General features: G+C 39.3%; 1 protein-coding gene across 1 annotated transcript; it reads right to left on the bottom strand.

The window, feature by feature from the left end:
• Nucleotides 1-1,982: 1,982 nt before the first annotated feature.
• On the bottom strand, nt 1,983-15,367 carry chrnb1l (cholinergic receptor, nicotinic, beta 1 (muscle) like). The gene is made up of 11 exons (XM_017472751.3): nt 14,689-15,367; nt 12,968-13,101; nt 12,182-12,226; nt 11,529-11,638; nt 11,127-11,235; nt 10,860-11,007; nt 10,306-10,491; nt 9,873-10,096; nt 8,770-8,951; nt 3,918-4,059; nt 1,983-3,697 (listed from the first exon to the last, which is right to left on the bottom strand). Exons 1-11 carry the CDS (start codon nt 14,777-14,779, stop codon nt 3,557-3,559), a joined length of 1,512 nt encoding a protein of 503 aa, XP_017328240.1. The 5' UTR covers nt 14,780-15,367; the 3' UTR covers nt 1,983-3,556.
• Nucleotides 15,368-17,719: the final 2,352 nt, after the last annotated feature.

Below are 17,719 nucleotides of genomic sequence, written 5' to 3'. Positions count from 1 at the left end.
AGCAGTACATGTTAGTTACAGAGTAGCAGTAACATGCCGAATACTATAGCCGAATAACTGCACTTAAAAGATTAGTGTCCATATTAACTGTTCCTGAGAGAAATGACCACGGGGGATAAAACTGTTCTTGTGCCTAATTGTTTTGGTGCAGAGTGCTCTGTGTTAGTCTCAGCTTGTTAGTAACTATAGTATATTTGATGACTGCGACTGTGTTCAATCCATGTTTTTCCTGAACATGGAAACCTGTTTATCATTTCTGGTCTCTGGTCTTAGCGTATGTTCCTAGCTGATAATATTACGTTAAACTTGTGAAAACGGCTTTAAAAATAGCATATAGCTGCATAGTGCTGACAGTTTACAATGTCGCAGCGAGCATCTTTTGACAGTTCCTCACTGGTCAAAGTGTAATGACTGGGTAGATGACATGAAGCTATGACCCGAAGTTAGCTACACTGATATTATTAACTACTTCGCATTGATAGCAAAGAACTCCAAAATTACAAAAGCACAGAAGTATGTACTGTAATTACCTGCACAGACCAGGTTTTGTACAGGAAAAATAGTGACTTTAGTTTTTTCTAATTAGAAGTAGAGCCCAGTCAGAAAGTTAGCCAAACTAATCATATAGCTTGTGTAACCAGTTTTTGCTGTTTTTAACATTCATATCCTAGCTACAGATCGGGTTGAAGTTCAGAGGGCTTTTTGTCAACACAATGATGAGCACACATACTGTATACCTTCTTTGGGTGGTATTTTAACTTCAACTTTCAACTTCAGTCTTTGGCATAGAATGCAAGGCATACAGCATTGGACACAGTCATTCCTTTCGGGTTTGCTGGTGCTCAAAACGAGTATTTTCCAGGAATTTCTAAAGCTTATTCCCGTTGTTGCTGCAATCACTGACAGCACAGCTTGACCCTGAGCTCATTTTTATTCTTACTAATGCTCAAAGTTTTTCTTTAATTGATTCAGTAGGTCTCTTTTGCCAGTATTAATAAAGGTTCCTATAGAGACGAAACAGGACAACAGTACAACGGAAGTTAAAATCCACCCAGGCAGCACTAATTGGTTTCTCAGGAAAAAGGTGGATAAAAGAAGTGTTTGGTACATGGTTGGATCAAATACCATTAGACTCATATCACGGATTCAGTGAACTCCCCTTGTTTTGAACCCTGCCCTCCTTCACTTGAAAAAATATCAAACTCACGTTCTGTTTTCTGTACTCTGATGGAAAGAAAATTCCAGCTCTGGCAGGATTTGTCTAGTCTTTCACTGAGAGTGAAAAAGTGGAGATCAGTGGGCTGAACAGAGGAGGAAGGAGGGAACAAGTCCTTGTCTCAGGAATCGCATACTATGGCCCAATTATGTGATTTATTTGACAGCTCATTGGCCAGTTCCCAAACTGTGGGCCAAATAACCTTGACACACAAAAGAGCTAAGCATTTTTTCAAACGTTTTCCCTCTCCTGGTTCCTGTAATCACACATTTATCTTGTGCTTCACCAGTGCATAAACCACTATAGCATAACAGGAACTGCTAAATCACCCGTGAAGAGCAGAATCTCTCCTTGCTGCCCTAGTCATGGCTAGATTGCTTCTTTTGTGAGGGGAGCAGATAGTGTGAAAGAAGGCTGGTTAAACTGCTCGAAGCCGGCTTAGAAGGGTGCTGAACCATGTGCAGTAAAACATGCTGGGTTCTAGTCCACCCTTAATGCCACTTCTTATAACAATGAAACAGTTTATACTGAGCAAATTGCAAATCTACAGAACGTTATAGTAGCAAAGCATGTACACTGACAAAATTATTTGGTTAAAAAAAAGTATTTGTAAGATATGATACATATAAGATGTATATTTTAAAAGCACAAGTGTTCTCAGCGAAATCCAGAATAGATATAGTGAATTAAATAATCAAAGATTTTCAATGATGCATTTCATTTTATTAATATTAAGTACATAATAGATATATATATATATGTGACATACCTGTATAAAGACATGCATTCCCATCATTTTACCTTGTAAAATGCACCTTGTAATTGAATGATATAAATAACTTTGTCTTGACTAGTTTATTATTTCCAATCTCATGTTTGTATACTGTTGTCTGAAAAAAGGCCACAGCATTCCTGATCATAGTTATGTCTGAGACAGGAATAGAGACAGGAATGAGAGAGAGATTAGAAGAGACGGCACGAGAGAAAGAGAGAGAGGGAGAGTGAATGATAAGAGAGAGAGAGAGAGAGAGAGAGAGATGTGGAATATGTCTGTTTCACATGTAATCTTAGAATTAGATATGTGGTACATGTCTAATTCTTAGATTATATGTGGAGTTGGCATGTTCCCTGCTCACACACACTTTTTAAACCTAGTGATTAACTGGTGAAGTGAATCCTGTGTCATCACTTCACTTTAATATGAATGAACTGTACACCTGCTCATTGATGCACTCATCCAGTCAGCTAATGTGGCAGCAGTGCAATACTTAAATCATGCAGAGCTTCAGGTAATATTCAGTTTGAAAATTAGCATGGGGGAAATGGGATCTTAGTGCCCGTGGCATGGTTGTTTTAACCAGATTGGCTGGTCTGAGTAACTGCGCTGCACAGAAAAGCATCTCAGAATGCACAACGCACCAAGACTTCAGATGGATGGTTTACAATAGCAGAAAACCACACTGGGTTCCACTCCTGTTGGCTAACAACAGGAATCTGAGGATATAGTGGACATATGTTCACTGAAACTGGACAGAAGATTGGAAAAAAAAAACCCTCAGGTTTATGAAATACTCCAACCAGCCCATCTGGTACCAACATACATGCCACGATCAAAGTCACTGACATCACACCTTTTCCCCATTCTGATGTTTGATGTAAACTTTAACTGAAGCTCTTGATCTGTATCTGTATTGTTTTATGCATTGCGCAGCTGCCACATGATTGGCTGATTGGATAATTGCATGAATGAGTAGGTGTACATGTATTCCTATTAAAGTGGTGAGTGTGTTTTATTCACAAATTAAAGTTCTCTACAGCAATACATTGCACATTTTAATCAAACATACACTGCATAATGTACAAAATATGATTTCCTCTGAACCGTGTTCCCTATACACACCCACCTCAGTGACAATTAAATGAGTAGAAGAAACGTCAGGAATTGTATAAAGACGTGAGTGATCTGCGTAATCCAAAGAATGCATTACAAGTAAAAAATTATTTGATCATGAGTCCATGCAAGATTAAATCTAGGATAAGTATGGTACCAACAACTGCACTGACTGGAACTCATAACTCACACTCTGGTGCCCTCTTCTGATGTGATGAAGGAACTACAATCTGAAAAATATCCAGTTTGTACTAAAAAAAAATGTTCCTAAGGTTTTAGGCAAATACTGGAAGATATTTGGAGACAGATGGGTGGTCACAGATGCTGTGGAGAGACTCTCTCTCTCTCTCTCTCTCTGTGTGTGTGTGTGTGTGTGTGTGTGTGTGTGTGTGTGTGTGTGTGTGTGCGCGTGTGCTTTTAGTCAGGTTGGCCTGGTGTGTGTGATACACTTATGGAAAAGGGTTCTCAGGTGTGTGATTGAAGCTGGCATCCAAAAACATGGCGAGGGTGCCCAGGGTGGTGATGATGATGAAAAGCCAGAGAAAGAGACGGTCCACAACCATGGCAATGTACTGCCAGTCATCAGTCATCTGACGGGACAAGCAAGTAGAAAATTAAATATTAAGTAATGAGAGAGAGAGAGAGAGAGAGAGAGAGAGAGAGAGAGAGAGAGAGAGATTGAGAGAGAGAGAGAGAGAGAGAGAGAGAGAGAAATGTCAAGAAAAGAGTTATTGCATAAAACTTAAATGAGTTTGTGTGTGTGTGTGTGTGTGTGTGTGTGTGTGTGTGTGTGTGTGTGTGTGTACTCACAGTATCATCCACATCTTGTTTTTTCAGTTGTTCAGCCATGTATGTGATTGCAGCGATGGCAGATTTAAGATCAGGAGGCAGGATCAGACAGTAGCTGTCACTGTCAAAAAACCTCTGCAGCTGCACCGTGTTATTGGGGTGACTGTAAAGCATATATATGCGACCACACACACACACACACACACACACACACACACACACACCCCGGAAACATTTTTAATCAGGAATATGTTTTGGTCTGATGGGGTCTGTTAAAAATGCTCCAATTTGAATATTGGCATCTAATGCTTTTAATAGTTTTAATGGAGTCTGTGGATTCTGGATTCAGTTACAGGTCTAGGATGGAACTGATCTTTTGACAGAATATAAATAATCATTAATGTGCTATATCAGTATTTGTGTGTGTGTGTGTGTGTGTGTGTGTGTGTGTGTGTGTGTGTGTGTGTGTGCGTTTGTGTGTGTGTTTGTGTGTGTGTTCATTCTGGACTTAGCCTGCAGTGCACAGTTATTGCACTTCTCACAGAATAGCCCAACAATCAATTAAACCATAGTTTCACTATTAGCCTATATTGTTTATTGCCACAAGGTCACCCTCAGAGACCACCAGATCCATGTAGCACATCTTTGAATGCCATTAGAAAACATCACATGTGTGTAGAGCCAGTCCCTGATCACTCGTTAAACCATTACCACATCGCCACCATTACCACGTCAACTTGCTTACAATGATATCCATCCATTGTCTGTAACACTGGAGCCTGGAGTCTATCCCAGGGAGCATGGAGCGAGGACACCCTGGATGGGGTGCCAACCCATTGCAGTGCACAACTGCACACCCATCCACACACTATGGACAATATGGAAATGCCAATCAGCCTACAACACATGCCTTTGGACTGGGGGAGGAAACCGGAGTACCTGAAGTAAACCCCAGAAGCACAGGGAGAACATGCAAACTCCACACATGCAGGGCAGAGGGAGGAATCAGACCCACAACCCCAGACGTGTGGGGCGAATGTGCTAAGCCACTGTGCCCACCCCCACTTACAATGATATCAACATACTGAAAACTAATACTATTATAGTCCACTAATCACAGTGTTGGCAGTTCGATTCCTGGCCCACATGTCTCCACATGCCAAAGTGTCCTTGGGCAAGACACCGAACTCCAAGTTGCTCCCAATGGCAGGTTAGTGCCTAGCATGGCAGCTCTGCTGTCATTGGTGTGTGAGTGTGTGAGTGTGTGTGAATGGATGAACTGCTAAGGTTAAAATGTGCTATATAAGTTCAGACCATTTACCATTACTAACCATTATCAAGGCCAGCCAAAACCAATAGAAACCACTAACATTTCACCCCAATTCCGCAGACTATCCCAGAACCACTGGGTCGTGAGCTGGGAACAAACTTTGGATGGGATGGGAGAAAACGTAGACAGATTTTAGAACCATTAACTTTAGAAAATTGTGCTAACTGAGCTGAGACATAAACAGGATTCATGAGAAATATATATATGAACAAACACATACTGTACATACATAGAAGACACTATAAATATTACTGCAGTGGTAAGTCTACTTGTGACCTTTCTCCTCACTGCCAAGTTACATGAGCACACACACACACACACACACACACACACACACACACACACACACATACATGTATATTCATAGTGTTCATGTTCTGTGTTCTCTAAAGACAGCTGAGTTCATATACTGACTACATGTCTGGAACACCTCTCTCTCTCTCTCTCTCTCACACACACACACACACACACACACACACACACACACACACACACACACACACACACACACACACACTCATTCAGTGATGCTACACAAAGACACCGCTACACAAAAGCTGCAGTGCATGCATCACCACATCACCACATCACCTCCATTTAAGGCTGAAGCCCCTCCCACAAGTATAAATCTCATACAGAAACTCTATAGAGGAGGCTTTATGACACATGAGTTATTATGTCTACAGACACCCTGTGTCTGCAGAGAGAAAGACAGACACACACATGTACACACACACACACACACACACACACACACACACACACACACACACACATTTACTTCTACTATCCTTCCTCTGACATTATTAGTAACACAGGCACATTATGCTACACCACAATCTAACCCTAACCTAACCCCACTAACCAAATGGAAACAGTATAAAATGGCTTTTTAAATGAAAGCTTCAGTTTTTCTAAAAAGATTTTTAAAAACGAACAAAAAATAGTTTTCCTCGTGGGGATCAGCGAAACATCCCCACAAGGTCAAAATGGTCAGAAATATCATTCAGTGACAGACGTATAGGTTCCACTTCCAAGAGTGCATGTGGCATGTGTGCATTTTAAAGGCAGCTGTTAAAATGCTATAAGGGAACCAAGGAACCAAATTAAGGGGAAGAGCGCATTAGAACTGAGCAACAAGGCATGAATTATTATCCAGAGGCACAGAAACAGTGGGAGTGAGATGAAAAAGGGAGCTGTAGGGTGAGAGAAAGAAAGAATGATAGAGAGACCTACTGAAGTGCTTGGCATGGCTGCTAACATTCCACTCTTTCTTCAGTACCATAGACAGATGGGAACTCCCATTCACACACACACACACACACACACACACACACACACACCGTGGAATTCCACAAACACTGTCATCTCCTTAAAAACATTTTAATTGAACTACATGCGCTTAGCACTAAAAAAATAAAATGTCTTGATTGACATTTCGCCACTTCAGTATTTTTCTACATTCCTTCACGCAGTTATCCGCTCCTCCTCACTTCACCCTCCCTTTGTGTACTGGGCAGGATTAGCCCTAATGCCCAAACTAAACAGGAGCTTAGAAGCTGGCGACAGTGGCTGGCGATTGGGCTTAGCTGGGCTGAAATCGAATGCCTTTGCAAGGAGAAGAGAAATAACCACAACCATATGACTGGAAGACCCCATTACTGTGTTTACAAGCTCAACGCACAATGTAGCAGGATAGTGTCAGTGCATGCTACAGACAGAGTGACATCTAACTGCCAGACTATCCCTTTAGGGCAAAAGACAGAGAGATGGTGTGTGTGAGAGAGAGGGTTCGATTTCTTTTTTTGCACAATGCTATAAGGATCTATAAAGAGCTCTGAATCATCTGCTTCATACTTTAACAGCTGAACTCTTTCTACAGGGACATTCCTTAATAAGCAGTCTGCTGCCAATTCTATTACATTTAGTCCACTGTGACAGGAGAGGAAATGAGATGACACACAGTGAAAATAAGACCAGCTGGAATGAGAGTTTTTGGCGTCCATTTAGTGCCAACATGTCAAAGCTGTACTGGATTAATTTCTGCTGTCATTATCGCATGTGCAACCAAGGAATTATGTTTAGTCTTCCCAAAAATCATCGAGTTCTACATCCCTTGGTTCAAATAGCAAGGCCATCACCTCTGTGGGTAGTCTTCAAAAGGTCCTTGTCGAGGAGTTGAGGTAGTGGATTCAAAGATGCTGGATGTAGCGCTGTAATCGTTTCTTTCTTTGCTAATAATAAACTTGCTATTGTTAAATCTGTATTGTCAGATGAGTGAACACACTGGGTGACTAATTCTAGTATCCATGTGTCCAGGGCAGGCTCTGAAGCACTATGTGGAAGTGACTGCCAGCTGGCAGGTCAGTGACATGCTGTTTATATGCTTTGGGGAACATCATAAGGATGCTCCACTGTCCACAGACAGGTTAAACTGGTGGCTAAAGGAAGTGAGGTCAATAGGTCAATTCATTTCTTGCTTTAAATGTAATGTGATGGATATATCCTGAGCATCACTTGCTGACATTTGTAATGCTTGCAATGGAGCTTATCGTCTAACTTTAACAGATTTTGGACTGAACGGCTTTATCGCCGGTCCATGGACTTTGTGGTGTGCATGAGTGATCTTAGTAATCGTCACCCTCAGTGGAACACAGTATCCGCGCCTTGAGAAATAGAAAACAATATCAAATTTCTGAGCAATTTTCGTTCTCAATTGGGAACAGTGTCAGAACTGTGAGTGATTCACATCCTCAATAAAGAACAATATGAGCACTTGAGTGATTCTCATCCTCAACAGGGAGCAGTATCACCACTTTGAGTGACTCAAATTTTCAACAAAGTACAGCATCAGTAGCATTTACGAGTGTTGTCGGTTATTGTTTAGCGAGGTACGTATCAGGAGGTGTTACGAATACTCATGCCGACTTTTAAACATGTCCTCAACCAATTCCAAAGGAAACTACCCTGGAAATCCAGACTGAAAAGCAGGAGAATGGGTTTCTGTGGTTCTGCAATTGAGTGGAGGGTCACCTGGGTCACCTGAGAAAGGCCAGAAGATGAGAATAATGTAGCAGGGACCTTTTATTAACTGCCAGTTTTAGGCCATGGTCATGAGGTGATGCCAGTTCTGAAGAAAACCATCCTGGCAGCCCTGTACTTAGTCATAGAACTACAGTTACATATACAGGTCATTTTTTTCTGTAATTTAATTCAAAAAGTGGAACTTTCATATAGTCTAGATTCATTACACATAAAGTGAAATATTTCAACCCTTTTTTTGTTTTAATCTCGATGATTACGGCTTATGGCTCATGGAAATCAAAAATCTAGTATCTCAAAATATTAAAATAAAGACTTTCTAATACAGAAATGTTGACCTTCTGTAAAGTATGTTAATTTGCACAAATTATTGCATTAATGTGGCGTGGCACGGAGGCAATCAGCCTGTGGCACTGCTGAGGTGTTAAAAGCCCTGGTTGCTTTGATAGCAGCCTATTAGCAGACAATTGAGGACATTATATCATCTTTTCTGCTTATTACCTTCCCCTCCATGGTGCGATCAGTTCAGGATTAATCTTTCGGATGAAATATTCTCCTCCGGGCCTGAGATTGTAGACAACATTAGCATTGGGAGGGTCCTCTTTAGGCTCCTCCAACTGTACAGGTTCTTCTGGGTGGGGTCTGAGCACACCCAGGTAGGGAGGCAGGAAGTTGATGAACACCTGAGATAATCAATAATCCTATAATAAGCAAACTGTAAATTCTCACTGGGAATAAGGTTTGATTCAAGGTTACCCTAAATATGTGATTTTAAAATAATCTACTTTCATTAATAATGTGTTTGATTAAAAAGAAAAACTCAACATGTTTGAAAAAAAAACAAAACAATCATTCACATTTAATCTTAAATTAACTCACATATTTCACAGGTAGACATTAGTAGGATTTCAGTATCGGAGTGTTTATCTGACATTAGTTAAAGCTTTCAAAAAATATACCATAACAACCATGATTTTGTTCATCAGTAACTTGCTAAGTTAGTTAGCATGCAGCTTAGCATGCCGACTCTGCAGCTAAAGGTTTCAGGGTATCACATCATCCTCTAAATTTGGCAGTCCTAAGCCCAAAGACATGGTGCTCATTTCATGATGTCACTGAGCTCATACATATCATTCCCCAAATATTTAAATCATTCTCCAAATATTTAAGTACAGAGAAACTTTATAAGTTTAATTTTTTTTTTTTTTTTTTTAAATTTTTTTTTTTAAATTTTTTTTTTTTTACAAAAATTAACTCAGCACTGCCTTAACATATCTGATCAAAACAACAGTCTATGTAATTGGAATTTGGTATGTATTTTGTGCTTACAAACTGCAGTCTAAGGGAAATCGTTTTTCAAATGTTCTTTGAATAGTAAAGGGTTCTTGATTTCATTAAAGGGTTTTATGTGGATTCCTTTACAATAGGGAAACCCTCATTCGTAATGTTCTTACAATTGACATTTAAGGGGTCCCAAATGAAGAACCCTTAATGGTTCTAGATTTATATTGAGTATTTGAGTATATAAATCAAGACAGTAAGAAAGAGAGTAAGGACAAAACCTTACTGCAGTAATGATTAACAGTATCACTATGCTGGCTGACCTTGCGCACCCAGATGGGCATATAATGTGTGCTGGGGGTCCTGTGGTGCAGGTTTATCACCACAACACTGAGTATGACTGAGAAGGTCACCAGGATCATTGTAAACATCACATAGTTCACAATAATTGGGATTCCCAGAGACGTCTCAGGGACTCTATCAGCCAGCAGGAGCATGAAGACAGTGAGGGCAATAAGGACAGAGATGGACAAAGTCATTTTCTCTCCTGTGGGGAACAACAAAGAAGTATGCTTTAATCATACAATCTTATAGAGCAGAAATATGACTCAAGTGGCATCCAAATGTTTAAGTTATATGTATAGATTTTTAAGCTTTTACAAGTACAAGTGGTAAAAGCTAAACAATGAATCACTTACACTGGCAAAAGACCACCATGCATAAGTGTGAATTCTTAACTATGCTATGCAACCCCACCTGCCCCTGGTGGTAGATAGAACACGAATATAGCCAGCACACTAGTAAGGATGCAGGGCACGATGATGTTGATGATGTAGAAAAGTGGTTTCCTCTCGATGATCAGGTAGAAGGTGATGTCTTCATAGAGGTCCTCCTGGATGTTCTTCCTGCTGGGTTTGTGGCAGATCTGCCACTCTCCATTCTCTGAGGAAAGAGGGGTGGATTTGAACACTCAAATCCATCCATCCATTTATTCATCCATTTATCCATCTATCCATCCACCCACCAATTCATCCATCCATCCATCCATCCATCTACAAACTATTTACACATCAGAGAGAGATCTAAGCAGAACCTTTAGGAAGCTAGGTATTATCTAAAGAACTCTTGATGATCAACATCAGAGAAAACGTAATGCACTCCAATAAGTTAGTATCCAAACAATCTATTCTACAGGATGCACAGCACCAATAATGCCTTGCAGTTTGTAGAGAGCCATATTTTGACACAGAGCAGCTGGAAAAAACATCAGACAAAGGACAGGAAGTCCCAGACACGGGAAGTGGACTGACCAGTAAAAGCATTTTCATCTATGACTATCTCATGAATCTCTTTTCCATCCTCATCCAGGCCGTACTGTAGATCCACCTCTGAGGCGTCATATGTATACGAGCGAAACACCATCGTGCAATTCTGCCAGTCAAACGGGAAATAGGCCACCTGGAGAAATAGAGCTGTGCGTTACCGTTAGCTTTTATCAGATGATTGCTTGTTTCATATTGTTAAGCTGATGAATGATTGCTGTTTGTAAGCAGTTGTTGCTACAGTTGTAGCTGTACCTCAATGGAGCAGGAGCTGCGGTATATAGCTGGAGGCAGCCAGGAAACCGTTCCATCGCTATTAACCAGCACATTCACATAAAGAGCAACGTCAAACTGCCCATCGTTACTGAAAAATGGACCAAATCGCACTCGCTTAGTGCTTTTTAACATCTGATATACAACAGATACAACTTTTGACCCACTTCCAGCCATAAGTGTGCAGCTCTGCCTTTGACTCTGTTGTTTCCACTGCATACACATTGCATTCCATGCTTTGGGTGCATGGACACAGAGGTCACATATATACTGGGCTTAAATAAGAAGCTATGACAGGCGGGACGTCATATTACAATAGACCCACATGTGTAGCTGTTATATTTAAATATGAACATAGTTTAAATATGGACAACGAGCACTCACTTGTTGATTAGGTAAATGTCTGGACGCCATACTTTGTTAGGGGGGATTCGGATAACATCAATATTCTCGTAGTCTTTTGGATTCCAGGACAACCTGTAGTCAGTCCATGCCTGAAGAGGGAAGGAAGAGAGGCAAAAGGAGGCAGGGACAGACAGACAGAGAATGAGGGTAGGAACATGGGTGATACGTAACGTTACAGGCCTCTAACCCTGTTCCTGGAAATTGGATTTCTCTAAAATCCAATTCCAACCCCACATGTCATCCAGATTATAAGCAGCCTGTGTTTTGGGACCTGAATTACATAGGAAGATTTATTATCAGGAAACAGGAAATAGCCTAGTATATTGATTTTTTTTTTAATAATCAAAACTAAATTTTATTTAGCTGTCTTTTTGAAACAAAACTTTATTTAGCCACACACATACACAAACACACAAAGAATGACACATTAGTGTAAATATGATAGCACACTAATTAGCCCTACAACACCAGAGAACATAAGAGACGTCACAAGAAAAAAGCAGTTGAGAGCAAAATGCTCGGAGCAAAACAGAGAAGTAATAAATTCTAATTATACAAAGTGACAAGTGAATTAAGACAGCACAGAAACAGAGTGAATCGGTGGAGGAAGATAAATAGAGTGTGCCTCTCACCATGTTCATGAATACATTGGTTGTCATCTCTCCATTCTTCTCGTCCTGCAGGAGAGGAGACACACTGACAGTATCATGCAGTGGCTAAATCCTGCAGCAGTGGAACACTCAATCCTGTTAGATGAATACTAATGGCCCACACATGACCCGGCACTTTATTAAACCTTTCATTGGTGCCACAGCCAACAATGAGGAAATGCTGGGGAAAATAGCATTGCATCAGACTATTTCCTTTAGCTCCTCTCTTCTGTGATTATTATTGAGCCCAGTTAATGTTCAGTAGTCCAACTGTAATCAATGGTTGAATTGTAAGACATTTTCAGTGTGAGTGGAGGTTTATACTGTATGCCTTCATTATGTAGTGGGATGCTAAGATGTTAGTCAGTGATCTTAACATAATTCTGTAGGCTTTAGACTTTGAACTGAGTTACAATGTGCCAGGATTAAATTTAATACAGTCTTATAATACCGAAGATCATTTCAATACACTTGCACTATAGTCTAAATCTATTCATGGTAGATTTTATTAATTAATTAATTAATTTTTGGCATATAACATCAAGACAACTTGCGCTGTACTATTAACTATGCAGTATTGATAATAGTGATATTGCATAGTTATTGCATGTTCAATATTGACATGAAATCCAGAGATATGGAAAATAGTACTGGTTGTTAGATTTTGCTAATTATTTTATCAAGGGAGCTGGCTTCCCCCTGAAACACGAAATACAGTGTGTGTGTGTGTGTGTGTGTGTGTGTGTGTGTCTGTGTGTGAAATCCTACCAGACTAATGAGCTGCACAAGCGTCATCCCGACTCTGACCATCACTGTCTCGTTCCAGACCCGAGCAGGACGCACCTTCAGGTTATAATCTTCAAATAGATCCTGCAACAACCTCCGCTCTGCCTCAGAACCCCCTAAACACACAGACATACATAATATGTTTGTTTATTAAGTAGTGTGGGGCATGGTAAGAAACATTTACAGTGAGGACTTTAGATGAATATTATAATAGATCATACAAATGTCACATTTGTTTAGATAGTACCGATGGGTCTGCATTGCGTGATCTGACCACATATGCTCATGCACAGGCAATATTTCTGAGACATATATTTGAAAAATAAACAATTAGACAGTTCTGATGAGGTTAACGTTAGCTATAATCCACCATTATGTTTATAATCCACATTATGTTTACTGGTTGAATTGCCTTTAGAAATAAATATTTCTCTCTCACAAAACATATTTCTGTATTTCCAAATACAAAATACTGTATTTAAGTTTAATGCATTTAAATGTGTGGTTGTTTGTTTTGAACTATGTATCACAATAGGGTGTATTAAAGTATATTGGGACATCAAGTAATCAACTCATGTTTATATATTTTTTTAAAGGTTTGACTCGTGCTGATACTGCAAGAAATAGAAAATTAATTATGTTACTTTCTTTTTAGTCGTGTTTTTTATTTTTTATTGTTTACTGGGATTATTAATCTGTTCTTAAGCTGTTCATACTGAATTGGAGAAAATAATGGGTATGAATTAGGAAAAGTAAAGGACCATTTTCTAAACCCTGCTACTGCTATTGTTACTGCTGTAAGAAATTAATGATAGAAAATTACTCAGTTCAACATCTTAATAGATGCATTTTATTTATCCTACTTAGTCTACTTTGTTCATACAATATTATAATATGTTGCAAAACTTGTTACTGAAATGTGATTTATTGATGCCCTGAATAAGTATGCTACAAATAAATAAATAATGTTTTATTTCAATAATCTAATTGAGGATGAAAGGAAAGGCCTAAACCATATGTGTACCAAATTGCCATATGTCATTAAAATCATTTTCAGTCAGTTTTGTCCAAAGGGTAAGCCATGCTTCTCTAGAATATGATATAAATACTTTTCCTTCACGTGTATATAGTCAACACCTTAAGGATTTTATAAATGTTTTGTGTTGGGTATTTTGTTACATTAATAGAGAGACAGCTTAGACAAAGCAGAAATTCAAAAACTCAGTAAAATTAATTCACCCTGCTTTATGATATTTTTCTGTCAATTCTTCTGTTTTTGTTTTCTGACACCTCTCTCTTTCTTTCATGCACAAACGCCATTCGCTGTTATGATAGTAAAGTGAGTCATGTGGCACCCAGCGTTAGTGTTACAGCCGGTCTACACCTGTGCACTGTATGTGTTTCTGTTTATATTCCCTGTACATTACAAGGTCAGATAGGACTATAGTGTTGCCCTTCGGTACTTGGGGTTAAATCCTTTCCTGTTTTAGAAATCTGTTTAAAACTGACTTCCAGAGACCATACCTGCAAACTGTCTGTTAACACACTAACAACTGAGTACTTAAGTCAATATAAAATACATCATATTTAAATAATTGAGTATATAATAACTAATGAATTAAAGTATGTTCATAACATTATGGAACACACCAAAAAACAAGCAAAGGAGAACTGATTAGAGCACACAAACCCATTTGTCTTACCTGTGTGATCGAACATGCTACTGGACCAAAGAACCCAAAGCAGAACCTTCATTCCTCGCTCCATTGTGCCTGTTTGACTCATGCCACACATTGGCCCCTCTACCAGATAGTGATGTGCAGTATGTCACAGACACGCTCACTCTCGGATACACACCAGATCTCTGCCTTGCTCTTCTGATCAGAGGTTTGTTCAGAAAATAGTTGTGTCAGTGGCGTGAACACAGCTCCTGTGACCAAATGCAGCTTTTTCCCTGAGCCACGGTATAGTCAAACCATCCTTTCTTTCCTCTCTGGGTTTCAGTGCTGTGTAGATCTGTGGGATGATTGACAGGACAGGGAATTATGGGATGTAAGGAATGGTCACATACCAGTGGCAGGCACCTGTCAATGGGTTTGTGTGTGTGTGTGTGTGTGTGTGTGTGTGTTGTTCAGTAATTGAACAAGAGGGGAAATCTATCACAATAGGGGTACTTTGGCAGTGAGAACAAAGTAACACAGAGAGCAGGAGCTTCTCCCCTCCAGGGTCCAGAGAGGACACAGACTCTCACACAGACAGGAAGTAGTCACCCAGCACGTCTCTCAGGAAGCTTTCAACATGCCACACTTTCATGCTTTCATTCTCTTTCTTTCATTCGTTCTCCCTCACCGTCTGTCTCTCAATCACTCGGCTCCCGGCTTTATCTGCTCTTTGTGTCTCCCAGAGGTATGACATGCATTCATCGGGGCTGCCCAGTGTCACCAGTACAAAGCATTGGACACTCAAGCATGCATGCACACACACACGCACACGCACATGCACATGCACACCCACATCTAAAAGAAAAAAACAAACATCCAGAGCTTTATCATGCAATATAAAAGCACATAAATGGATATAATAATAATAACAACAATAATAATAATAATAACAATAACAACAACAACACCTTTATTAATTGAGCACCTTTATTTCATGCAGTATCTTAAACTGCTGTACAATCAAGTAGTCAAAATAAAATTCATTTAAAAGAAATAAAATAAAAACTAATTTAATAGAATGCCCTGTATAAAATAATAAAAACAAATGTATACATTCTACTTGGGCATTCCTGACCTTAATAATTCACATGAACGTCCTTTAACTTGTAATTACAAGTAGGAGCCCCAAAAACAATTCCTTTACAAAAAAACTTCCTGAAATTCATGTGAATCATCACGATTTACATATACATTTTTTATATGTGGCTTTTGTAGACATTTCATGTTTCACACATTTTTCACATGTAGGACATATGGTTTATTATTTCACATGTAATATGCTATGTGGCCAAATGTTTGTGGACACATTACCATCACACCCATAAATGGTTCCTCCCCAAACTGTTGCCACAAAGTTGGATGCACACAAGTATATAGAATGTCTGTGTATGCTCTAGCATTGCAATTTCCCTTTAGTGGAACTAAGAGGCCCAAACCTGTACACAAAGTGAGCTCCATGAAGAGCTTGAGTGACCTGAGCAGATCCCTGACCTCAACCCTCGCCCCACACCGATGCTCTTGTGGCTGAATGAGCAAATCCCTACAGCCACGCTCCAAAATCTAGCGTAAAGCTTTCCCAGAAAGCGTGGAGGTTATTATAACAGCAAAAAGGAAACTAAATCTGGAAAGGAATGTTCAGAAAGCACATACTGTTTGGGTGTGTTGGTCAGGTGTCCACAAACATTTGCTCATAGTATATTTTATGCCATTTATTTTCCAGTTTAAATTTTTCACATTGTAGTTTGTGGTTTCACTTTGCAGATGTGATTTTCCCACATGAATCATTCTTTTTACAAGCGATCGCATATTGTTCATGCACCGTGTATTTCAGGGTGTAAGATATTGAAATGTTAAACCTTCATGTTTTCCTGTGATAACTTATTATATATATATATATATATATATATAATATAATATATATATATATATAATGTCTATACATGTCTTCTCTCCCCCAAAATACAGTTTTAATTGTCAGTGATTAAACTATAGACACTGGTTTATATCTTTAACATTATGTTCGTTATTAGATTAAAGAGAAATGTGAGGAAGATACTGAAATATGTCAAGTTAAATGCGCACTTGCACATGAAAACATCATTATTACATGTGTGTGGACCATCCAGTGAGCATGTGTTAGTAAAAGTTACAAAACTGTATTAAATTGTAAAACTTCAAACACATCTACTGTCTCACTCCTGTGGCTTCGCAGCCTGAACCTATGACATCAGCAGGAATTTAGAGGCCGCCATCAAATATTACACCGTACAGGTTATAAATAATTGTGCTCGGCCTCAGCGTCTTTTTTTATATTACATCTATAAACAAGGGTTGATCCTGCCTGGGAATCCTGATACATTCTTCTACCACACACCACACATAACGTGTACAGGAGCACAGAGAGAACGTTGAAGATGACAGCACTGAGCTTCCTGCACTTCCACGTTAATTCCCTTTGGACATTAAGCCAAGATATATTCAGTTCAGATAAGAGCGGGTTGAATGAGTAGAGCTGTTCACATGCAATACATGCTTGGCAAGTAAGCGCCGAGACCAGAATTGAACCGGATGTAACAGCAAGCCATTTTCCATAGCAGAGCCAAGCGAAGCATAAAAGAGCAACATAACATGGTAATTACACTGATTTAATCAAACTCTGTGGCCGGTACTGGAAATAAGATATGTCTGACAAATGTGAAATTTGGACAGAATGTGGAACATAACTCATACTGTATATATTATTTATCATATGCAGGATAAATAACACATGATGCCCAGAATTGGCATCAGAAAAACTGAAGGCCAACTAAAGGCTTTGTCTTATACTTTTATGCAGCTACGTCTTTTATTAACTTATTCTTTTCCATCAGACCTTGTATTGTGAAGCTTGCGGATGTGGCTTGATTGGAAACTCACTCACATTCTTAAACTGTAATTTGGCCAGGCAATTGTGTTAACTGTAAACTGAGGCTATACAACTAGTTATTAGTAATTTAACTAGCTCTCAGTAATT

This window comes from Ictalurus punctatus, chromosome 7, assembly GCF_001660625.3.
Source record: "Ictalurus punctatus breed USDA103 chromosome 7, Coco_2.0, whole genome shotgun sequence".
Taxonomy (NCBI): domain Eukaryota; kingdom Metazoa; phylum Chordata; class Actinopteri; order Siluriformes; family Ictaluridae; genus Ictalurus; species Ictalurus punctatus.
Note: the sequence above shows the minus strand (reverse complement) of the source record. Positions and strands in the feature narration are given on the sequence as shown.